Here is a 25138-nt window from a genome sequence, read left to right as displayed (position 1 = left end):
AAAGCCTGGGAGCAGACTCTATTCACTCCCCAGATGCTCCACGGGACTCAGGCACAGGGTCAACCCTTTTCGGGGGCTGGCCAAACCAAGTTGAGTCTCTGGATTCCTTTAACAGAATACCCTTCCCATAGGGATGGCGGACCGTTCTCCCATCCCTATCATATGAACCAGTGCCTATGCACAACCTTACAAGTTGTGACGAATTGCTGCGCGGCAGGCGAAGCCCAAATTACAACAGCCAATCAGCCAAGTGGGAAAATTCCTGCCGTACCCGTCCCAAAGACAGACGACACACGACAGCATAGCAAGGTCAATCGCAAATGGCCCTAAAATTAGGGAGAGGTGGGCGGGTGTTCCGATGCACAAGCCAAAAGAGGAAGCTCTGGGTCATGTACATGGCTTTATATAGGTCCCTTGATCCGTTTAGACTGCAGCCCAATTTGCCAGATTGAAACCCAGCATCGAGTGACCTACCAATCGGGTGTTGTGGCTATCCAATGGACACACCCACAGTCTCCAGATCTCACCGCAACATGTGCCCTCTTTTAGGAAGGACACGATTTGCATGACACAAAGCATATGCAAATTTTATTCAAATCTGTGTCCTCTTTTGCAAGTGGGTTAGGGGGCCACTAATTAGACTTTATCTCAAATTATATCATCACTTGCATTTGCTCCTCTCCTAATCTAAATCCATATGTACCGTACTCCGCCCAAAACAGAATACAGTCAGATTGGATTCCTTCAATTCCCTTTCAAGGTCCATGTTTTTTGGTGTACAGTATATGCATTTCCACATAACACATTTCAGTGCATACAAAAACTACACTTTTTCGGTAACATGCAACTAAATAAACATGTTAATGGAAACAGGTCCTCTAATAGAGTTCCCATATTTGAAACAGTGAAAATGCGAGACAGAAGCCTTTTTTGGCCAAAGTTTATGAGCTTTTTTAGTTTTGCCCAAAGCTGTTGAGCGTTTGGGGGCAACCCACCCCCAAGAAAAACAATTTTTGTGCTATTTTTATAGGAATTCGGAAAAAATGACACTGTCAATATGGGCTGCCATACATCTGGATTTTCCTGGACATTTTGCCTATTTCCGCTGACTACTGACTGCAGCATTTCGGATATGTCCGGATATGTCCGGGAAATTCCATGAACACAATCCAAGCCACAGACTTCAGCATGGTAAGTATGGTTGCCCAGATTTTATAAAGCCTTATATGCATTTTTTATCACATTTTGCAGTGAAAGGGGAAGAAGGTCTGAACAGTGAAGATATTGTTATTTATACAGCAACACCTATAAAAATATAAATGAAACTTTACTGTTATAAGCACTGACCTGCCTTGTTCTAATAATCTGTATCTGACACAGGCCAGCTTGCTCTGCTACAGGAAGGATATTGCACTCTTGGAAAAACTGACCGTCAAGCCTTTATGAAAGGTGATGTAAGTAAATCACGATCAAAGCTGATGCTTTTGTAAGATATTGCATTTAAGTTCACAAAAGCCTCCTCCCAATGACTAGTAGTCTTGGCTGCTGTAACTAAAACTCTTCATGTCCTCTTTTTTCCTGTGTTTCTCTCTGACATTTGTTTACAAGCTGGAGAGTTGTGCAAGCCTAGTACATGCAGTACATCCACAGAGTCTTATTTAAAAAGCCTCTTGTAAATCTAACTTTAGCATTCACAGATTTCACAAGACAATGAGCTTTTCAAAATACTGACTCTAAAGGTACAATCCCATGCACTCATGTGAGTTAGGCCCTACTGAATTAAGAGAGGCTAACAGCACAATCCTATACAGGTCCACTCTACTGAAAGGTTCAACTGAATTCAACGTTACTTATTCCCAGATAGGTGGATACAGGACTGCAATTTAAGGAAATATTCATAGAACTGGCTACATGTTTTGCTTGCTCAAGAAAAAAAGCACGGCACATTTTCTAGAATAAAAGTTCAGTAATCATGCTGGAGACAGCTAACCTAAAAAAAATGAAAGGTCATATACCATAAGATAAACCATGCAAAACTTTATATGTTGAGCTATTAAATGTACAGAAGCAAGTACAGATCATAAAGGTATGTTACACTTTAACTTCCCTAGGAATACACAGTGGAAAATGCCCACAACAAACTTTTAAAAGTTTTGAATAGTTTTGTTTAACATTTATAAAAAGTCTGTATATTGCAGTTTAATTTATGTTACTTATGACAAAAGGAAAGGCAAAGAAGCTGCAAATATAAGTACTTCTCTTTTTCTTTAGATGCTGTAACACAGCTGGTTTGGATAGCAAATGGAAATAAGTTAAGCAGAATGAAACTTCTGCAATTAGTTCATTAGGTCACATACATCTTTTCCATCATTCCAGCAAAATCAGTGAAATAGGGTGGTACACAGAAAATACTTGTTTAAAGGTTTTAGAAAGAAGGACAAGAACATGTTGATTGAACTGAGTAACGTCCTAGTAGAAAAGCACCTCTGCACTATAGCTGCCACCCATTCTGCTGCAGCATGGGTGATTATATCCTGCGTGGGTGGCCATTGTACTCAAGGTTTAAAGCAGGAGAAGGATTCTAGGCCAAAACCTAGGCATAATATACAGCACAGCAAAATAAAGACTCCCCCGAGTGATTTGCACAACCTACTGTGGATCCATAGGACAATCATAGGCCAGCTTTCTGTAAAATAAGTTCTGTGGCGCTTACTCTCATGTACGTCTGCAAGAGAACAAGCCTTCGTGCTGGTAATGTCAACAGTTTATCTCCAAGAGTTTTGACCTAAATAATCTATGCAATGGTCTATGTAGCTGGCATTGTTTGGCACGTATTAATTTATTTACATTTATATCCCACTTTCCTTCCATCATGGAACACAATGTGGCATATGTAAGGTGGCTCCCAGGTGTTCTTTCATCCCAGAACTGACCAGACCCAGCCCAGGTTAGCTTCAGCAAAGCAATAGTCCTATGAGCCTGCAGATCCTATCTCCACACACTGGAGTACTTTTTTATTTAATCCATTCTAAGTGGCTCTTTACTTTTTTGGCAAATATTGCTGATTTTTAAACTTCCTTCTTCCTTATTTGTTGTACACACAATGCCATTCTCTTAAAACTAAAACTAGGTTTATTTGTTTTGCCCAAATAAAAGGGAGGCAAGTCTATGTAGTTAGTACAAGCCAAACATGGCTGTGCAAAACAGTGTGTCATTCCAACAAAAGGTTTGTCAAGAACACTGAAAGCAAAAAGAGAAACAACTCCCTGTGTTTGCCCGCCAAGTTTCAGCTGAGAGGAACTTAGCACAACTGATGCAAACTCTTCTAAAGACACAGGCACAGAAAGACAAAATTTTAGCTGAGCTGTGTCCGATGTTTAACTGCTTTGCATGCGGGAGTTTACTGTCCAACTACTGCCAAAATCAGTTGAAGTATGTAGCAATCTCTTTCCTCTCTCCAGCGCGAAACGTTACTTGCTAAAGATAAACCACAAAAGACCATGTTTGGATAAAACGTATTTTAGCTTGTGGAAGAAAGTTTAAGAGAGGGAGGAGGGATGGGCAAAATCCTTCTGTAGTTCAGCATATGAGAAGCACTAGTATTTTTTTTAAAGCCACCTTTCCCCCACCCCAAAATAAACAATTAACTAATTCGTACGGAGATGGTGAATCTGGGCCTGGACCACTGCAGGTGGGGGCTGGTATGAGGGGGAGAGTAAAGCTCTCCAGTTAGAAAACTGGACGTCAGGGGAAAGGATTCTAGGACGATCATTTTCTATCTGCATATATCTACAAACACAGGCTCGCCATCTCAGTGAGAACTATATCTCCCAGAAGATAAGACTCCATTTCCACCTGGTGGAACGAAGTGAGGTAGAGCAGGAATGGATTAAGCAGGGAAAGATCCCAGGCGCGATGGCGGAGGGTGAGGGGATGTCTGCCTAACATCCCTATCTAGCACAACTGCCAAACTTCCCAGAAAGCAACTCGAGGAAGCGAGAGCCAAACAAGCCTTTGCAGAGCAAACGCACATCTGGCCAAGTGGGGGCCGAAGGGAAGACAAAGGAAGCTCTTCTGGAAAGACCACGAAACTTTCCAAGGTGCCTCGGGGCGGGCATCCTCCCTCTCGCTCCTCAGTTTGCGCGTTGTTGTTTTATCCCCACGACACGGCTTCAGAACCCAGCGCCTCCTCCCCGCCATCTCTCCTTCAGCCCACACCCCAGCCCACTCCGCCTCTTGGTCGCTACTCACTCCAAGCAGACACACTTTCAGCTCTCGTATCGCCATCATCTGCTTGGGGCTTGGCGGCTTCGCATCCTTCGGAGAAGCCAATCTCCCTCGCGCTACCACTTGCACAGAGCAAGGAAAGCAGCTGCGGCTATTTCTGGGCAGCCCCAGCCCTCAGCCGCCACCGGTCACATGAGCGCAGCCCCGGAGGCTCCAGCTCCTCCTCGCGTCTTTTTGGTGCTTTCCTCACCCAAACCCAACACGTACAAAATATCTGCGCTTCAGCATATTTCAGGAGACGCGGTTTCCATTCTTGGGTCTGTGCTGCCGCTGTTGCTGCTGCTGCATTTCCAGACAGGCAAGTTTAAAGAGACAAACTCTTCTGCTGCTCACAATAGCAGTCTGGAGTTCCCGCCCATTTTTCTCCTCGCACTTTCTTCTGGGGAAATTGTTCGATACGTATTCCAAAGGGAACAGCAAGAGGCAATGCTCCAAAGGGAGGGGAGGGGGAGGAGGAGGTGGAGAACATAATCTTTTGGGGAAAACGTTTCAAGTAAAAAAATAAAAAATAAAATTTTAATTCCAAAAAAGTACAACTAAAAGGGCTTGACATATTCAATAAATGCTCATTTATCAGAATTCCACTCAGTCGTGTGTGGGTTAACAAACAAACTTTAAAAGTAATAATTTGTTTTTAAAAGCTTCGCTCCGAAAAAAAAGTGTAACCAGAAATGTCATTGATATATCACTCATGATATAACAGGATTTATTCACAGAAGAAACTGAAAATAATATCTTAGTTAGTCAGGACACTCAAACTGAGCAAGACCTGTCAAGCCCTACTGATTAACTGACATATAATATAATCTGTGCCATAGCCAGGAATGATAATAATAATAATAATCAAATTCTGCACTGGTAAACTAAAAAGGGAAACTGGATTCTTTGATGTGTACAAGTACTTATTTGCATAATATAGTCTACCACCCCTAGAGATGTCATTAGAAACCTAGCCCTGCCTCAAAGGAATGAGCAATGATTATGGGAAAAAATTCTATGCATACCAGATCTTTCCAGAATCACAGAGCACTTTCAGACTTGCTATTTTGCCTGTGGGATTTAATCACATATAGCAAATCCAGGTTGTGCAATTAAAATGGATTTGGCTCTTACACAACAAACTCACTTAAGAAAACAAAAATAAAATAGACTTTGCAGTAAGAAAAGTGACAGAAAAATGCATCGTGGCGTGTCATAATATAACCTCTACACAAACAGATTAGTAAACAACATGCATCCTATAATCCATACACACACTGTGTGCAAACAAATCAAGATGAATGCACAATAAAAAGGTCAGGAAGTGTCTACAGACATAGAAATTCAGACTAAATACAGTTGTTGTTTTTCAGTCCATATTCAGGTAGATATCAATTAGTACTGTATATATCACATAGTAATTTTAGAGTGTAGTAGCCTGGAGGGTGAGGAAGGCTTTAGATGGGCAAAGAGTCAGCCCAAGTATTTTACCACTGTAAAATTATGGTCATGTTCAGAATTTCATACCAGAAAAAAACTTGCCAGCCCAAGTGAGGACTCCTTGCAATAAAATGCAGTGATTGACATAGCCTGTAACTTTCTGTCACAGAAGTGAATTGGCTTAAAGTAAAGCCAAAATAGTAAAGCCAGTCCTTTACATCATGGATTTCAATGGGATCCGCTGAGTTCCGTGGGATAAAGCAAACAGGCTGCAAATGGGACGAACAGATCAAATAAACACCCCATAATATGCATGCAATGACCTAAAAGGCCACAACAATAAATTTCAGTGGAGACATAAATTTCTCCAGTGATGTGGTTCCATTTCCTGCCAAGGTAAATATAATAATAATAAATTAGTTTAGTTAGTCTAAAAGGGTTTCTGTTTGAAAGGCAGAAACTAACATTTGTCTGCATGTATTAAGGAATTGGACAGGAAAGAAAAAGATATGGAGATGGGTAAATCTGTAGATCAACGTCTTACACACTCCCTCAGTGTCCATGGACCTAAGGCAGATAATCAGTGAAAGTTGTTATAGATTTGTGGGGGAGGACCCAAACCCTAGAAATTAATAAATGGTAATATTTTAACTAATTGGGATATGAAAGGAGTAATATCCGCTGCAGAGGAATTTCTGGGCTAGCCTGTGCAAACAGACCTGGCCAAGCTAGGGCCTTTAAGAAGAAGAGTTTGGATTTGATATCCCACTTTATCACTACCCTAAGGAGTCTCAAAGCGGCTAACATTCTCCTTTCCCTTCCTCCCCCACAACAAACACTCTGTGAGGTGAGTGAGGCTGACAGACTTCAAAGAAATGTGACTAGCCCAAGGTCACCCAGCAGCTGCATATGGAAGAGCAGAGACGCGAACCCTGTTCACCAGATTACGAGACTACTGCTCTGAACTGCTACACCAAACAATACAGGGCCATTGAGAGCCATTGGCAATGCAAGAGAACTGTCCTTTTCCCCTACCATGAGGTGTGATTTGGAAAGTTGTCAGGGTAACTGGACGTGATGTCACAGGAAGAGTTTGGGGCCGTTGGCATAACTGAGAATAAGCTTTGGGATAGCTGAGAAAAAGGCCAGATCCATCTTGGGCAGGCTGGCTGAAGGCAGGCTAGGAGAAATGCCTCAGGCTCCACTGCTGCACTGCTGTGAGGAATAGGCTCCTCTTGAGATGCCTGTTCTGTAAGATCTGTACACCCTCCATCTACATGCAGGTAGAAATATATGAATCATAAATCTTAAAACTACGACAGCCTCCAACGTGCCTTCAATTCTCCAAAGGGGCAGAGACCCCAGTTGAGGGCCAAGGCTCCTGGAATCCCATGCATGGCTCAGCAGGGATAGGGGTGGCCTCTAACACTACTTACATCTCACTATAGTAGAAATATAAAATGGTTGGCACTTTGTTTTTCCAAGCCCATCTCCATGAGCTGTGCCAATCAGGAGTAGAGTTTCTAACTTGAACTTATAGGGCCTGAGTCAAGATAGTATTGTTATTGCCAGACAGGAGGACATAGCCCGTGTGAAACCTGGGTTGTTTCTGGGGGAGCAGTTGTACCGGGCTGCTCCAGCTCGCTACCTGGCGGGTATCCACTACGTGGAATACCACAGATTATTTACTGTGGCTAGGCTGAATGTTCTTGACTCGGCGGTTCTGAAGGGAAGATATGGAGGAGTCCCATATGACCAGAGATTATGCCACTGTGCATTGGGTGAGGTAGAATCCACAGAGCATATTTTACTGAGCTGTCCCATTTACAACGATTTAAGACAGTACCTTATAACTCCACACTTACCCCAGCTCAGTTCCCGACAAAGAGGAATGCAGACAGCATATCTGCTAAATAAGTCTTCTGGGAAAACAACTTTGTCAGTGGCTAAATTCCTTTTCCTGGCACTCAAGTATCGGAAACGTATAACTGAATGCTTTGATGTGGGTTATCTGTGAGAGGTCTAGTACTGTGGCCCTACCTTATTTATGTACCCCTATGATGTTATAGTTTATAATTATTGTGTAATGTTTTATTTCTGACTATCGGTCGAATAAAGGAAATTGATTGAGATAGTATTGTCACAAGATGTATTCTTGACTCAGCAAAGTGTTCACGATTATATTAGGCAGGGATTCAGGCTCAATTAAGTTGCACCTCTCATCCTCACGACTCACACACCTCCACTCCTATCAAGCCCCAATAGATACAATACACATAAAAGTAGCCTATAGTAAGCCAGCATGGGCTGCAGTAAGGTATAGAAAAAGCAAATATATATGCCAGGACAACACTGCACCAAATCTCATTGTACTTTCTTATAAATGCCTGACACAAAACAATAAATCTTCCTGTACAGTCATGACCCAGAACTTGTTCCTGAGTACTTTTCATCTTATTTAATTATTACCCTAAAATTGCTGGTTTGTGAACTGTAGTCTCATTCATGTAAAAGTAATAAGTTTACTAACCAGTTTTAAATAGGCTGAAATGTTTTAAGGACTAAAGCACTCATAAAGCACACTACAAATATTTTGTGCAAGATTCAATCTGTTAAACAAATGTGATTATCACGAAAGTCGAGGTCAAACAAGGTAAGGAGGAAATATAAGAACAATCTTCTCTGTTTATCTAACTCACACAAAGAAGAAAAAAATAGAGACATGTCCTTCAAGCTGCCTCTGACCCAATCTGTTCCAGGAAACACCATAATTGTTTGTCTGCATTCAAAGAGCTGTGGTCAGGGAAACATTTCTGGGGAATTTGTCATATTTTAGTATGTTTAAAACTGCAGAAAAACAACTTTGACAATCCTTGCCTTCTCTCCCTCCCCCTTTTGTAGCAGCTTGGTTGATCAGCAACTTTTGAGTTGTTGTTTTCCTTTTGTGATGTTGTGATTTTTTCCCTTCTATAAATAAATTAAGAGAAACTAAAAAAAAATAAGAATGGAGAAAGCACTGCTTAGTGGTAGAGTGCATGCCTTGTATGCGTGTAGAAGGTCCCAATTCAATCCATTGCACCTTCAGCCCAAAAGACCTGTGGTAGCAGTGGTCTGAAAGCAGGAGTCTGAGACACTCCAGTTACAGTGCATAATACTGGGCTAAACAAACCAAAGTTATGAGTGGTATGAAGAAAGGTAACAAATTAATTTTGTGCGTTCAGGTCCTGCTTCTGGACTTCCCACAGGCCTCTGACTGGCCACTGTGATAACAAGATTTTGGACTAGATTAATCTAGCAGGCCAGTCTTATGTTCTCATTAATTTATTTAACAAAAACCAGTTGTGCAGAATGACCCATGTCTATTCTTGTGCTGACTTCCATTAAAATTACTCTGCTCTTTCATCTGATCTGCTTCTTTTAACTAATCCCATTAGCTGTGCAACTGTTGCTAAGTATAAAGTGGTACCTCAGGTTACATACGCTTCAGGTTACATACGCTTCAGGTTACAGACTCCGCTAACCCAGAAATAGTGCTTCAGGTTAAGAACTTTGCTTCAGGTTGAGAACAGAAATCATGCTCCGGTGGCGCGGCAGCAGCAGGAGGCCCCCATTAGCTAAAGTGGTGCTTCAGGTTAATAACAGTTTCAGGTTAAGTACAGACCTCCGGAACAAATTAAGTACTTAACCCGAGGTACCACTGTAATTACTAAATGACTGTACCACCTCAGAATGCATACCAGGGATGGCATATTTAAAAGCATTACATATAAACAGGGTTGTTGGTTAGGCTGTGGACCATGGGACCTAAGCACCCAGTAATTTGCATTGGGCCCTGAAATATACTCAGAGTCGAGAGTGGATTTCATACTCTTTATTCTGCTCAAAGTGGTGAGGAAGAATGAAAATCCCCTCAAAGTATCTGCTTTATATACATTATTTACACAATGGGCTGCACGTGATTGGCTAATTCCGGAATTCTCCTGTAGGCAAATCAGGTTGTGGATTCACTTCCATCTGGAGCTGGATTGGGTGGCTCCTGCAGACCAATCATACTGCTGCATTGTTCTAGGACCAATCAGAGTGCTGCATTCTGAATCCTATTGTTCTGGGACCAATCAGACTGCTGCATTTTGGTTCCTATTCAACTCAGTATATAACAGGCCCCCAAACTCCTGTCCTGTCTTCTCCCCTTTTTGCCTTAAAACCCCCCAAAACTATGCTAACAGGGTGGCTGGTTGCAGCGTAAATGAGACCCCAGCCACCCATCATCTTAATCTGCCCAAAGACAAATTTCCTTGATGTTCCTTTCCCTCAAGTCTTTTAAGTACCTAGCAATGCCCCTGCACATAAATATCTCCATCAGTTGGCTCTACATTCAGTTCGAGTGCAAGCATGTTTGAGCTTGGCTTCTGACTTAAGTCTAATCTTACTGTTGTGTTACACAACACTCCAAACTCCACCAATTGAAAAATTGGCTGCACAAGATCCCAGGGGTTCCAGGCGCTCTTCAAGAAATATGGTTCATTGCACACATATTTACACCTGGGTCTACTTTGGAGAGAGTTCAGAGCATTACATCTAAAGAGGATATTTTTCTCTACAGCAGTGCAGCATTGGAGTTCAAGGCATCTGCATACCATCTCCATGCCTCTGTCCCAGCCTGCCAGGATGGTTCTGTCTAGTTGATGGTTTCAACTGATGGGTTAATGACTTGCTTCTAGCAGCTTTTGCCATTCTTAATGACTTCTATTCCAGGTGAGCCCCTGGCCTGGAAAAGAAGCTTCACCTGTGTTTTCCCCTAGTCTAACATCTGTCCTTCAATATTCCAAATATTATCTAAAGTCTATCATTTATTAATTTATAATATTCACTAATTCTAGCAGTTATGGATGCCCTTGCAGCCCCATACGCTGTTACTCCAGATCTGTAACAGTAAGTTGCTGAAGAGTCAGAATAGTATTGTAACGAAATAACTGTGTAAATTGGATGGGATGATTGGTTTGGGCACTGTAGCTTTCCAATACTTCTGTAGTTTAATTTGCCTTAATTGCTGATTTTACTCATTAGCCACTTTGTTTTCTTTTGAAGATCAAATAGAGTAGAGATTTGTAAAATAAATAAATAAAAATAATATTTGGGGTATGAAGTAGACTTTTTTTACAGTGAAAGAGGACATAGCTGTCAACTTTTCCCTTTTCTTGTGAGGAATCCTATTCGGAATAAGGGAATTTCCCTTTAAAAAAAGGGAAACGTTGACAGCTATGAAGAGGAATGGAAGGATACCTTTATGTGTTTGTATCAAAACTTAACAGCAAGTGTTATGCTATGTAGATTATACTAATACCAGTGTTTTTTGGGGTGTGTTTTATTGAAATACTGAAGATTTAACTCACCAGCACCAGAAATCTCTTAAAATCATTTTGTCAGGAGAGTATTTTAATGTGGCTTCAACAGTCGTGCATCAACAGTCTTATTTCTTGCACAGGAGACAGCTGGGGGGAAAAGCAGCCACAAGTCTTCCTTTCAGTCCCTTTACTTTACATTGCAAAGTATGAAAAGGGAATTAAATTAACTCCAAAGACTTATTGTCATGTAAACAGACTTGTATTGTGCCCAATGCCAAAGAGAGATAACAAGTTTCTTTTATAGACAGCCAGTTCATATACTGCCAAATCGGCATGAGCATGATGAGTACCGCCTGCCAACTAGAAATTCAGATTCAAACTGGCTTTAAAATGCTCAGTTTGTAGAAGTGTTTCGTAAGTGCATTTTGTAGAAGCAAATGGATGATAAATATTTCAATAATAATCTAAGAGCAATATTTCAAACAATGTTTAATGTACTTAAGTAAACCAAACTTCTTCCTTGGTCAATAAAATCATACTATTAATTACATTTGATCATTTTTGTCTGCCATATGTTGTCCCCCACAACAACAAAAAATACAATAACCAGAGGTTATCCATCAAAGTTCCATATTCACAGTGCAAATTCTATGAAATGAAGTTCTGAGTATAGATCAGAAGTATAGAGTATAGATCAGAGTTCAGGAAGAACACCAGAGATTTAAGACTGCAGACTCACGACATAATCCAGTACTACACATTATGTTACAGAATTTAACAGGCTATGTGCTTCAGTATATGCCTTTTATTGTGTGTCTAATATACAACTTCTATTCTATTTCCAGATTATATTATAGCAGAGTATTATCACAGACTGTAAGCATGCAAGCTGGCATCAGCAGCGGTTTCATGAGCAAAATGAACACTGCAAAATAACCACAGAAATATCCACAAGTAATGATAATATTTCAGTCTCACTGATGCAGAGATAGAGAAATCTCCATGTTTGCAAAATATTGCCCCAGTGCAACATGTGAAATGGACTCTCAGTTTGCTATTTCAGCTTAAGTATTCTATGCAGTACCTCCTGGCATCACCATCTGCTGTCATTAAAATTTCTCAGAGGAATTAAAAGGCTAGTGATTGCTAAATAATTTATCAACACACTTTTTATGTACCGAATGTCACTAACATTAGATGAAGCAAAATACTTTGGTCTTTCCTGGATCACTGTCTTGCAATTAATTTTGTGCAGCTTCATCAGTCATGGAAATGGAGTGAATTTTTCCCTCTTGTTTCAAACAAGGAGTTTAATTCAAAGAGACACACACATTCCCTCCCTCAAATATACTTTTTAATGAAGTTCAGTAGCAAAATATGGGACTATTATACCCACTAAAATCTTGGTAAAAATAATTTTGGATGTGATGTCGGAATGTAATGTTAGACCAATTCAGGCTGGATACATTTTGTACAGGTGATAGAAGGGCTAGATTACTCAAGTTTATTGATTTATACATGTTCTTGTGCATGGATTTGTTTCACTGCAACATCAGTTGGGAACCAGACTATTATGGATAAAACTGTCAGAAACTCCCACAGTGGCTGGATAAAGCAGCATTATAAACAATTTCTTTATAGGTTGCCCATGGTAAGAATCTTCTCCAGGCAAGCAGTCAGAAAGCTTTATCTAACTTTTGTGTGACGACGATGACACTTCCCTCATCTAACAGCAGTGGGCCCGTTTGTATAGTCCGGTCTTGTAGACTAATAGAAAATGTGTTCCTCAATGCTCTGTGTGTTTTCCAGTGGAGAAAAATGGTGATCCTGATGAATCCCTGATCTCAATATGGAATTACAAGATGAAACAGTCGCTCCTGAGCATCCTCTCCAGTGTTTTGGAGCCTGAGCAACTCCTCCTTGATCGTAATGATGATTCTCAGTATATAAATATGCAAGGCCCACTGATTATATAACCACATTTGCAGAACTGCCAGGGGTGGCAAATGCTAGGAAAATCAACACACACACACACATATATATATATAGAGAGAGAATTCACTACCTGCAGTGTATGTAGAGTGTCTGAGAACCCTTTTTTTTTAAGGAAACATAGGAATTAATCTTGTGCCTGCCTTTTCAAGGTTCTTCAGTCCGTCAGTGAGTCCACAGCCTTCACATTTTTGGGTATTTATTGACTGAGTGCTAGGTTTATTAATTTTATTGCCCTAAATGTTGTATTTTTATAATGCATATAATGAGATAACTGTTTTGGTTGACAATTTTCAACTGTTATACCTAAACGACTGTGGCAGTTTCAGTACTGTTCTTCTGTTATTCCCTGTATTTAGGGTTACCCCTTTCCCCCTAGCTCTATTTGACTATAACAATTATTTTATTCCATCTATTAATGCACTTATTCTAATTTTTAGCTTTCTGCTGAGCCTGAAAAGTTCTGATACCCTCTGACCTTGAATAGTTTTGTTGCAGCATTTCACCAATTCCAACTTTGTATGGGACATTTTGACAGACCTGAAACTTGGCAAATCTTTATCATCTGTCCTCACAAGACACCAGTTGTAAGGAAAAAAAGAGACTCCATTTTGAGGTAATCATGCACGGAACTCAAGCTTATGACAAGAAGAAGGAGCAATTAGCACATGCTCTGCCTATCAGACCAATGGGAAATATATGAGCTCAAGAAGGGAGTATAACAGCTTTTATTTTAGATGAGTGGTCTTTTATCTGTCTGCCCTTGAATAAGAACATTTGGCACTGGGGATTGCTTGCAGGGTTAATTGCCCCATTGCACTATTGAATAGGTATAAAGGTCTCCCCTGACTAACATTAGGGTCCAGCCTTTTTAGTTTTAATAGCTTTCTAGGTTGCTAGATGCTGCACCTTTCTGTACTTGAGTGGGAAATAAAATTATGCTTTGATTGCTCAATCCCGGTGTCTGTTTGGCCTCCCTTGTTGGTGCTGTTGAGTAAAATGGGACTCGGCTGACAGCGGACACTGGGTGGGTATTTTCCTCACAACACAGCCAACCCACAAAAGCTTCACGGCAGCTTCCTACCACTTGGTAAAGTGGTGAAGAAGGTAAAACAAAACTGTCAAACTAGTTTTTTCTCTCTACATAGAACTTGTGCAAACAACAATACAACTGAATGAACACATACATTTAGCAACTATACACTGCATGTTTACTGATTAGTCATTGTACATGTTTTGTATCAAAAGCCTCCCATAAATAGGGGCACATTCTTTTCTTGCTTGCTGAGACACACAGCATTAGAGATATCTAAAACAGCTGGCTACATGGTGAATTAAAAAATTGAGAATATTTTGGAAAATAAGATCATCTAAGTGTAATTTACAGCCAGAGTTTGGAAATAGCTGAAATTAAGCTTTTCACCTGATTAAGGAAACTAATCATATGAGTTGTGATTGCGATCAATCAAGTAAATCTGCACACATTTACATTTTGTTCACTAATTTTAAAAAACAGTATAAAAATTAAAAAATAAGCAATACGGTATAATAAAATCATTAAAAACTGTTCTTAGTGCTTGCTATGACATGCATGCATAATCTATCTTTTAAAAAGGCATTCCATTCCATTTCCTATCCAATTTTTAGTAAATGTATTTTTAAAAGCTACATTTAAGAAACACTGCTGCTACATATGCAGGAGGACCTTTTTAAATCAATCAACCACTTTAAAAATCAATTAATATAGCTGAATAATTAGTTGGCCTAGAAAAAGAGAATGAAGACAAATGGACAGCAATAGCCATTTATGATTTGGTGCAGTAGCTCAACCTGAAATTCTGCTGAAAATAGCTGGTAATCCCTGTAAAATAATTCAGCAATTAATGGCTAGCATGAGCTGTTACATTTATATTGCTTGGACATACCACTGAAGCCTATTCAGCCAGGGTCAGGGCCATACCAAACAATAAGTGCTTTAGGTTCAGGTGTACAGTGTACCTAATGTTTTAACAGTACCTCTTACAGGTACACTCATCAGGGGGCATTACTGCAACTATTAGTGTGTGGGAAATCAATATTTGCCTCAGGTAATATATAATGTGTGTTAAGTGAGAGAGGGAACCTAGGTATATCCATTGTGAGTGACTAGAGCCTTTGTTTTTAGTAATTCATTCTGCTTTTCTTATTGGTACCCAAGGAACAGCTCATTGTCATGGTGAGATTGTGACATCTCCTTGTACAGAGGCTAACAAGAGATATATAGCAGCCAATCATTTATCTTTGTCCTCCTACTCTACTCCGTGCTACTTTCCTTAACCTTCAAGTAAACAGAGCTATGAAAGGTAGGACTTCTTTTTATTTTCAACAGTCATTCTTTACCCTCATTTCCCCTTTTTTCCATTCCAAGTGTATAGAGCCCTCAAATGGCCGACATGTCTTAACATGCTTGAAATAAATATCCTAAAATGCAAGTCTTTCATCTGAGTCCTGATCATGCTTATGCCTTCAAAAATAATGGTTAAAGTTCAACACAAAGTTAAGCTGAATAAAATATATTGCAATAGATGGGCTTAAGCATGCTTAACTGTGTTGGGTTGTGAGCAGCATATTTTCAAACTCACTCATTTCAGAGGTTTCATTTTTAAAAATTGCTTGATACACACACATACTGTCCAACCAATTGCATAGTATGTCGACTGAAAATTGTACAATAAAAATCTATTTCCCCCTTTGGAAAAAAAAATCAGATTCCACAATGCAATTCCCAAAATTATTTCTGCCCCATTGAAGATGTTATAATTTATTAAAAGGCATTTAAAAAAATTATAAATAGTACTATCTATGAAAAGGGACGCGGGTGGCGCTGTGGGTAAAACCTCAGTGCCTAGGACTTGCTGATCGCAAGGTCGGCGGTTTGAATCCCCGCGGCAGGGTGAGCTCCCGTCTTTCGGTCCCAGCTCCTGCCCACCTAGCAGTTCGAAAGCACCTCTAAGTGCAAGTAGATAAATAGGTACCGCTTTATAGCGGGAAGGTAAACGGCGTTTCTGTGTGCGGCGCTGGTGCTGGCTCGCCAGATGCCGCTTAGTCACACTGGCCACGTGACCCGGAAGTGTCTTCGGACAACGCTGGCTCCCGGCCTCTTGAGCGAGATGAGCGCGCAACCCTAGAGTCGGACACGACTGGCCCGTACGGGCAGGGGTACCTTTACCTTTTTACTATCTATGAAAAAAGAGATAGGCGTTGCTATTAGACATACAGTTGAAAGTTTTTAAAAATTAATCTCAGACATTGATGTAGGATTGATACTTTTCAATTAAATTTTCATCTCCTGTCTCATAGAAATGCATTACTATTAGTAACACAATAAAACTTTATTTTCCCTAGGAAGCACATATCTCTTTATTTGCAGAGTTCTTCAGTCATGCTAAAATCAAGCTGTAATCCATACCCCCAACAATGTGTGCAGGGTTGGGGGGACAGATTGAGCAGAGGTGTCTCTCCATCCAGCCCTGCTGGCTTTCTGCCCATGGAGTGACACTAGCATTACTTGGCTAAAATACAAAGGTCCCTGTTCTGTAACAGCAGTGGCAGACCTTGGGGTCTCAAGATGTCCGTGGTGCCCTGTGCAACATCAAAATTCAGCACCTCCCTGTCTCTTGCCTTCCATTCTACGTAATAGTTGTGATGCTCCTAATGGTCTGCACCCCACCTGCCTCTGGCAACAGCACACACACACCCAGTCTGAAAACCAGGTGTTCTGGATCTGCTGAGCCAGCCCACTTGATGGCACTGGGGCTGATTGTTATTTCCCTGCCCTCTGCCTTCCACCCTGTGTGAGCAATAAGGCTAGAGATGCAGCTGTTGCTCTATTGTTCTCTCACATTGCACTGCTGCCCAGCTAGTGTTTGGATTGTCCTGCAAGCATGTTTTCAATACCTTAGTCCCTCCCCTCAAAATGTAATGTAAGGGAAATGTATGCTGCCAAGTAGTTATTTGTTTAGAACCTTTATAAACATTCCAATCAAAGTAACTTTGATTTTGTATGAATATAAAATAAAACCACACTGTTGCTGCAATGCTGCATGTGTCTACTCAGAAGTCAACTCTACTGAATTTGATGGGACTTTCTCCCAGGTAAGCATGCACAGAACCGTGCAACCCGAGTACATTTTATTTATTTATTTTTCTAACATATGTCCGTTCAATTACATTTGGAAAAAAGATACAGCATTTATACAACATGTGAAGAAGCTAATATGAGGTACATTTAGTAAAGAAAACTAAAAAAATACGTCATATATATGTGCTAAATCATATCTCCATTGATTTAGGACAGCAGAAATTTGTCCAGTAAAATGTTTATAGAAAACACTGTCATTGGTCACAAGAGAATGATTTGAATGTCATAAAGTTGGTGCTATCTTTGAAATCTTTATTAACAGCCTGTGCTACTGCACTGTATGCTTGACTATACATGTAATGGTTAAAGTTAATCCATACAGCTGCTAATCACATTTGACAGAAAATTTAATATGCCATAGTGCTTCATTCCTTAACACATCAAGCTTGTACACTGTTTTGCATATGAACAGAAACATGAACTCTACTAAACTCATAACTACTGAATCTTTGGCAGCTAGGTAATCACCCATTTTTCTCCAGCATTCTCCATCAACAACAATATAGCATCCAGATAGAAAAATGTTGCTTATTATCAGTATTTTATATGGGCTCAACCTCCTATACATGACATTCCTTCTAGTTCAATCACAAATGCCTGAGATCAGAAATTACTGCAGCTACAAAGGCCAACAAGTCACAATATTATGTGCCAGGCCTATGCAGGCCATTCAGATAATATATTTCCATAATAGCTAGTTGATTGTCTCTAATATTGAAATTTTAAATGTTTTTCCTTATTTATTATTAAAAACTTATTTGACTTTATGATATAACAGTATATAAATATTTTTCATAAATTATGCTACATCGCACTACAGTACTTGCATGGTATTGAAGAAGTGCAAGGGCTATGCCATCATTATATCTCAATGTCTGACTCTTAATCACTCAGAATTGTAAGCAGATCTTAGGTTTACTTATTTAATATTAAGGAAAACTGTGTGACGTTTACCAAGAACTCTCATATAGAAGTTATCAAGCAGAAACAAAAAACACAACCCATAGGAGGCACAAAATTAATTTTTGGGTTTTGCAAGATTCTTACCTTTTATGCCAAGTAAAAAGCCGAATGGCCAAAGCTACCGGAACAGAAAAACAATGAGTAATATAGGAGGTGCCCCGTGCTGTCTACTCTGACAGGAAGCAGTTCCCTGAAGCTTCAGGCAGATATATTTTGCCATCCTTGCCATCAAGAGATCCTTTAACTGGAAATGATGGGAACTGATCTTGGGGCCTTCTCTTAACAGCAGGCAGAAAGACAGACAAGGTTTGTCAGTGTACGTTTGTCTGTTACAGAGATCTCTTAGGAGTTCTGTTGATTACCATATGGTTTTGTAAAGTTGGTGTTTACACTGTTCAGACTACAAAATGGTGCAGTAAGGATAGTGTAAGTACACTATCTAGCGATGCTTAATCTAATTTCCGGCTTCTCCCTTTTCTCCAGGAAAGGAATTGCAGATCACCAGTCATCTCAATCAACACTGCAAATGGCCCATGGTAAGCTTATAATGTAGAAAACCCAATAGTATGGTATAGGCATCAGCTACTGAAATCACTGTGACAGTTGTGTTCATATTTCTTTGTACTAGAGAACCTTAACTAGTACAGCTGATATTGTAGAATTATGATCTTCATAACGACTGCAGGAAAGGCTGAGCACCTATCGAACCTTGTGGTTCTGCAATTAAACATATTTTTTATTTTGTGTTTTACTGACAGATGAAAGGGAGTCTAGTGGCAAGGGGAAACTATTACTAGCCTCAGAGGAAATATTATACTATATTTAGTATATTAAACAAGCAGAAATTTTAACTGATTTGGATATAAACATGCTTTATACCTTTTCAAGGCAATCCTGTGCATACCTACCCAGAAGTCCTATAGAATTAAATGAGACATTAAGGCAAGTGTGTCTAGAACAGCAGCCTTATCTACTGTGCTATGCCAACTACCTTTCCGTCAAAATATTAGATTTTCATTAAACCTCAGTACAGTTATATAAGCAGCTAAATGCTGATTTCTTATTAGGGTTGCCTGGCTCTTATTAAATCAGTCCAAGACTTATTTTAATGAAAGTAGGCAATGACCCAAAAACCCAGTTTCGGATAGCTGTCCCAAATGCTTTTGCAGAGAACATTTTAATTTTTGAATCCATATATACAAATGGCCACAAAACAAAGCATGTGTGCCTACAAATACAGTATAGGTTACATTGTGACACCAACCCTGGAATTATCACCTGAGGAAGGTGGTTCTTTATAGAATGACATCACAATGATTCAATCTACTTATTGCAGTGTGTCATATCTCAGAGCTCCATTTGGCATCCTCTAAACCAGTGTTCGGCCACCATTAAAATAGTGTGTTCAGCTTCATTCTCTATAGGAGGGCAATAAAAAGGGATGAAAAGCAGCAGCAGTATTCCTAAGTAAGTTTAAGAGGAGCAAGGTTAAATAACAGAAAAATACAGCCAGGGATGGGTGGCAGTGATATCAAGCAAAGGAAAAAGAATGAGAGGCAGAGCTAGGCCACAGTTTCAGGTAGCAGGTGATGTGCAGCCAGGTGCTAGAGGACAGAGCTGTTTATCCCACACTGGCTGCCCCTGTGCTCCCTAAACCAGCCTAACTGCCCTCAGGTGTGGGTATCGCCCCCTTGTCCCATCACTGCTGTTGAAAGCAGAGTCAGCAGCTGATCTAGGTGGCTTGTGTACACAGAACAGGAAGGGAGATGGAGCGTAATCTTCTTCGCCTCGGGCAGCGAAGTGTCCTAGGGCAGCAGCGCTGAAGGAGGGGCGGGAAGAATGCAATGGCCGAGCCCAGAAAGGGGAAACGAAAACCGGAGCCAAGTGGCACGGAAACAAGTGCAGTAGTAGAAAACCAGAACCAAACCTAGATGTGGGGGGAGATAACAGCGTCACAGCCAAGTTACGTAGGTCTGAGTTGTCCCGAGTAGTCGCCGTGCCCTGCAGCCGTGCCAGTGCCTAGCAGGGCGCGGAGAACGGAAACTGCCGTACCCTCTTAAACCAACTTTGGGAACGGCAATGCCATGTGGGGAAGGCAGTGCAGGGTCAGGGTCAAGGGAAAGCACTGCTAGGCGAGTGGGGAGAGAGAGAGAGGGCGCTCACAGACACCGGGGTGTTTTTTCCAAGTGTCCCAAGTAGTTCACTCTGCCTCACCGGTTCCGGCTGGGCCAGACCTGCCTAGCGGCCCCACCTGGCTGCGCCCGACGGAGGCGGCTTTTGAGTCTGGAGTGAGTCAGCCGGTGGAAAAAGAGGGCAAAAGCGCGGCAGCTCTTGCCTCGCATGTCAGGCAGCTCTCTCTCTTTTTCCCTCCCTGGCGGAGGCGGGGGCAGCCGTTTCTCTCTCTGTGTGTGTGTCCGGCTCAGACCCCTCCCTCTCCGGACTGATCGCTCTGTGTGAGACTCTCCCGGGGACGCCCGGAAACGCCGCCTGGGCCCAAAGGCCGCAACCGCCACCCCAACCGAGCCCCCTTCCCTCAGCCATCGCCTCCTGCGGCTGCCACGGCGGGCTAAATGTAGCCCCTGCAAATCGGGCGGGGAGGTTTGCAGAAACATGGCGGGTAGGTAGCACCTCCCTCCCTCCCCAACCCCCCTCCCACTCCCAGAAACTCCGTCCGGGCGCGAAAGAAACACCTCAGTCCGGGCCCCCCCCCCCCCCGCTTCAAGGAAAAAGCAAAGGGAAAGCGCCCTTTAGCGAGTCCTCCTTCACCTCAACTCATCGATTTGGGGGGTGGGGGGGTTGCCTCCTGCCTACCTACCTACTTCTCTGTGTGTGTTGGGGAAACTATGGCAGGAGCTTGCGAGGGGATTTATCTGAGAAATTAACGACCTTGTGTGGCAAGAAGGGCTTGTGGGATTTGTTGCCAGATGTAGGCGTCCCCCTTCTTTCTCTCGGCCCCGTGAGTGTGAGGAGGGGGCGCTTAGGGCAGGGTTGTGTGTGTGTGTTTTATAGCGTGGTAAAGAAGAGCGAGGCGCTCTCGTGGGGTGTGTATTACGGGTGTTTTACAAAGGGGAGTTGGTCTGGGGTGGGGAGGAACCCCCTCGGCTGGAGTTCACTTTGTCTTGTCTCTCTCCGCCTCCCCCCCCCACTCCCCCGTCTAGATCTGTCGCTGCTCCAGGAGGACCTGCAGGAGGAGATAGACGGATGTGAGTAGCCCCAGCTGCAACAGCTTCTTCTCCTCTTCCCCTCTTCCCCAGCGCACTCGGCGGCGCTGCCCGGGCCGCCCCTTCTTCCCAAGTCCGTCTTGGGTGTGGGGGCTGGGTCGGGGCGGTCCCACTTCACTCGCACCCGGAAACTCAGGGGATCCTGGGTCTGGAATGAAATGGGGAGAGGGAGTCTGTTCCCGTCTAACGAGGGTTTGTTCCTTATCTATATATATATGTATATATTCATAAAATACAACCGGGAACGGAGAGGGAGAGGGATGGATTGCGCGTGTGTGTCAAGCTCTCGTTTGCTTTTGCTTCCGCGAATAAATGGTTTTGAAAGCGTGGAGGAGGCCCAAGTTGCATTGTGGGAGGAAGCAGCCATGCTCAGCTGTCCTTGCCCGTTTCCCCCCATACAGGCATTTATGTGTATGGCTTGCAAACTTGCTCGTGTTTGTGCCTGTCTTGATTTTGTTGTTGTTGTTAGTTTGTTTTACTTTTCTGGAGACCACGAAGGGAAAATGGGAAAAGTTGTGAGTTGGATGGGTTGGTTGTGATTATAGCATTACTGCTGCTATTCTGATGAATGAGATTTAGGTCACGTTGTACTTGAAGCTTAACAGTGTCTTAATATTGAGATACAGTACTAGTAGAATTCGTCTTCCCTTAATAACACCTTATTAATTGCCATCAGAACTCATTGAATGTTCTCATATAGGAATTATGCTTGTGTGCTTTTTAAAATCAAGGTGTGTTCAGGTTTGATATATCCATTGAATATTTAAATTGTAAAAATTAAATTTACATTTTAAATGTCAAAAATTTTATAATACTAAAATTTAATACATTGATATTTAAAAGTTAGCATTTATGTTGAATTTTGGACAGCTAATGAGATTAAAAAATGCATTGTGATCCATAAAGGGTCAAGAAAGCAAAACCCAAGATTGGTAAAGTTTGATACGACAGTGACCTTGACTTTGTATGTTAGATAAATAGAATGATGCATATTCTTCTGAATTAATTTGTGGCTGGTTTGCAGGTCTGTTGTATGAGGTTCAGGTATTCTAATTAGATTTTGACCTGCTTTCTTTAGTTTTTAATCTTTTAAAATGTATTGTGTATATATCAGACTTTAGAGAACTGGTGCTACCACCTTTTTGAATCAATAGCATACACACGCACAGAGTAATGTGCATTTATGTTCTGAACAGAAGATAAACCTGGGTAACTCAAAATATTTTAGTAATGTATATGAATAGACACTTAATTTCTTTACAGCAGTAAATTCGTGATAGGTGACCAGTGCAGGCATCAGTGATTGTGTAGAACAGCCTTCTCCACCTTGGTGCTTTCCAGATGTTTTGGACTACAACTCCCATGGATGTTGTAGCCAAAATATGTGGAGGGCACCAGGCTGGAGAAGGCTGGTATAGAATATTGTGTGAACTAAATAATGAAGAAGGTACTGTGGAAAATAATAATGAAGTACCTGAATTAAATAAAATATAAGTATAGAAGAGAGTTTAGAAGATGTGTCCATATTAAAAATACATGCTCCAGAATAAGAATGTAAGAAGATTGAATAATAGAGTGTCCTTTCTAATTTCTGCTACTTTTACTTACCATCTCTTTCTTGGAGGCAGATTCTTTGGTATACATTTTGATGGTTAACTCTTGGATAGGAGCACTTAGTAAAACATAATTTCTCTTCCAAGGCGATATTAGAGGGTGGCATTAGATGAAAGCGAAGTCAATTGCTGCTGTAAGTAGTGTTGTAGTATTCACCACAGTGCAGCTGTATACAAATTAATATTCATTACGTTGTCTCCTTTTTATTGTCCATAGTAAGTGATGCTTGCCATATGAGTTGTCATGCCTTTGAGTTCTTGATTTTTAGGGTCTTAGTGTGAAGGTTTTATCTCAGTGGAGCACCTATCAATGAGTTCAGTGTTTGAATTCTGCATTAGCCTCCTTTTCTGTATTAGCATCATTTCCTGTAGAGGTCTGCTTGGTGCCAAAGTTCTTCAACTGAGAACACTTTATTTCTTCTTCTCACATGCTTCATCCTCAACTTTGTACCCTGTATGTTCTTGTAGCATTGCAGCTGTCTTGGCTCTTCATAGAGGGAAATGGGTCATCAAAAGACCTGATTTGTACTCATGCCTTTTCGGATTGAGATGGGACCTTAAGCAGCCCAGAACTGAGACACTGATGCCAGCAAATCTGATTCCTTTTAATAAGCTGATTTCTAAGGCGAGACTGGTGACTGCATATTTTATTTTTGTTCTCTGTTATTTTAGTGACAAACTACATATACAGTCAGTTATGGTAATCCACAAATCCTTGACAAAAACAAAGGCCATAAGCTGCTGAAATGCCCCCAGTAGCATTTGTATCTAACTAATGGTACAGTGGTGCCTCGCAAGACGAAATTAATTCGTTCTGCGAGTCTTTTCGTCTTGCGATGTTTTTCATCTTGCTATTCTGAGAGTTCTCCATACCCTCTGGAACAGATTGGGGGGGGCTCTGGAGATGCAAGGGAGGGAAGTTCTATTTAGCAGAAGCCCTTGCACTAACAGGGTGACTTAGATGAATACAACACATTGCTGTTTAGCATGGTCACTTTGACCAGTAGTAAGTAGGAGAATAGTAGAAAGATTTCTTGTTCTTTTGAAACCATCTGAGTATAGATGGAAAAACAGTATTTTCGTCTTGGATAGGTTTGTGAATTTCATTTACATAGCAGAATAAAATTGATGGTTGTCCACATTCCACAGTGAACATGAGTTTTGTTTGTATAATAAATGTCATTTCTGAATATAGACATGTAACTGAATTGCCTATAAACTACAGGCAGACAGGTGCCAAAGATCAGAAAAGGAGGTACTTTCAATAGACATTAGGAAAGCAATGTTATGTGGTTAGTAGCATAGGAGATTCCATAAGGGATGACTACACCGTTGAAATATGTTTAAATGAAAGAGTTCAAAATTATGCTTACAAAATGGAATGGTATTTGGTAACAGTGTGCAAATTTCCCTACCTTTTGTGGGCAAACATTGATTGCTGTATCCTTTAAAAAAATCCCAAAACTGTTGTACATTGTTAGGCAGTAGGTTTTTGAGTTTTAAGATTTCTTTGAATTCAGTGCATTTATCTAGGTTTTTGCTTCCTATTTAAGTTAATTCTTTTTGGAGGTTATTTTTTATGTTTACAATATTGTACAATTTTGAACACTTTCCTATGTTTCCATCATGTTAGAGCAGAGGGGATAGGAACCTGTAGCTCTCCAGATGATGCTGGACTACACCTCCATTCGTCCTTGATACTTGGTCATGCTGGCTGAAGCTGATGAACACTGAAGTCAAACAACATCTGGAGGTTCACATGCTTCCCATCTCCATGATACAACCAGATCTTGTGTTTACACTGAGATCATGGTGATGTTCCATAAACATTCTTCCCCCCCCCCCAAATATTGGCATATATTAAAAGTTATATAAAGTAGTAGAAATGTTCATCTCCTGTAGGTGTTGCTTATAAAGGGAAATATTTATGCATCGTCTTAATACATTTTATTAAACTAATAAACAGTGATGTTTTGGATGAATGGACATACAGTGGTACCTCGGGTTAAGTACTTAATTCGTTCCGGAGGTCTGTTCTTAACTTGAAACTGTTCTTAACCTGAAGCACCACTTTAGCTAATGGGGCCTCCTGCTGCCGCTGCGCCGCCGGAGCACAAT

The 25138-nt window shown here is 41.1% G+C and overlaps 2 protein-coding genes and 1 long non-coding RNA gene across 18 annotated transcripts in view; 1 reads left to right on the top strand and 2 right to left on the bottom strand.

Moving 5' to 3' along the window:
- RAB31 (RAB31, member RAS oncogene family) overlaps positions 1–4649 on the bottom strand; it is a 36830-nt gene extending 32181 nt beyond the window's left edge. Inside the window, exon 1 of one of the 2 annotated variants that reach the window (XM_053396546.1) lies at positions 4495–4649. In XM_053396546.1, coding sequence (XP_053252521.1) covers positions 4495–4515 — 21 coding nt within the window. In that variant the 5' untranslated portion in view covers positions 4516–4649. Of the gene's footprint in view, positions 1–4251 lie in introns of both variants that reach the window. The other variant, XM_053396545.1, reaches the window with a different exon arrangement.
- A 10666-nt stretch (positions 4650–15315) lies between these two features.
- PPP4R1 (protein phosphatase 4 regulatory subunit 1) overlaps positions 15316–25138 on the top strand; it is a 40258-nt gene continuing 30435 nt past the window's right edge. For 5 of the 14 annotated variants that reach the window (XM_053396535.1, XM_053396528.1, XM_053396529.1 and 2 more), the window contains exons 1-3: positions 17104–17177; positions 18670–18722; positions 21345–21389. In XM_053396535.1, the coding sequence (XP_053252510.1) occupies positions 17119–17177; positions 18670–18722; positions 21345–21389 (157 nt within the window). In that variant the 5' untranslated portion in view covers positions 17104–17118. Of the gene's footprint in view, positions 15386–17103; positions 17178–18669; positions 18723–19560; positions 19654–20698; positions 20804–21124; positions 21143–21188; positions 21228–21344; positions 21390–21425; positions 21600–25138 lie in introns of those variants that run through there. The other 9 variants (XM_053396539.1, XM_053396538.1, XM_053396536.1 and 6 more) reach the window with 6 other exon arrangements.
- LOC128417617 (uncharacterized) lies at positions 18253–20490 on the bottom strand. 2 transcript variants are annotated; one of them, XR_008331506.1, is made up of 3 exons: positions 20401–20490; positions 19465–19604; positions 18253–18464 (listed from the first exon to the last, which is right to left on the bottom strand). It is a non-coding gene; the product is annotated as an uncharacterized LOC128417617 (long non-coding RNA). The 2 variants fall into 2 exon arrangements; XR_008331505.1 differs by having other exon boundaries at positions 20350–20464.

The sequence above is a fragment of the Podarcis raffonei genome, chromosome 7, assembly GCF_027172205.1.
Source record: "Podarcis raffonei isolate rPodRaf1 chromosome 7, rPodRaf1.pri, whole genome shotgun sequence".
NCBI lineage: Eukaryota > Metazoa > Chordata > Lepidosauria > Squamata > Lacertidae > Podarcis > Podarcis raffonei.
The sequence above is the reverse complement of the archived record's forward strand: the minus strand, read 5'-3'. Positions and strand labels throughout refer to the sequence as shown.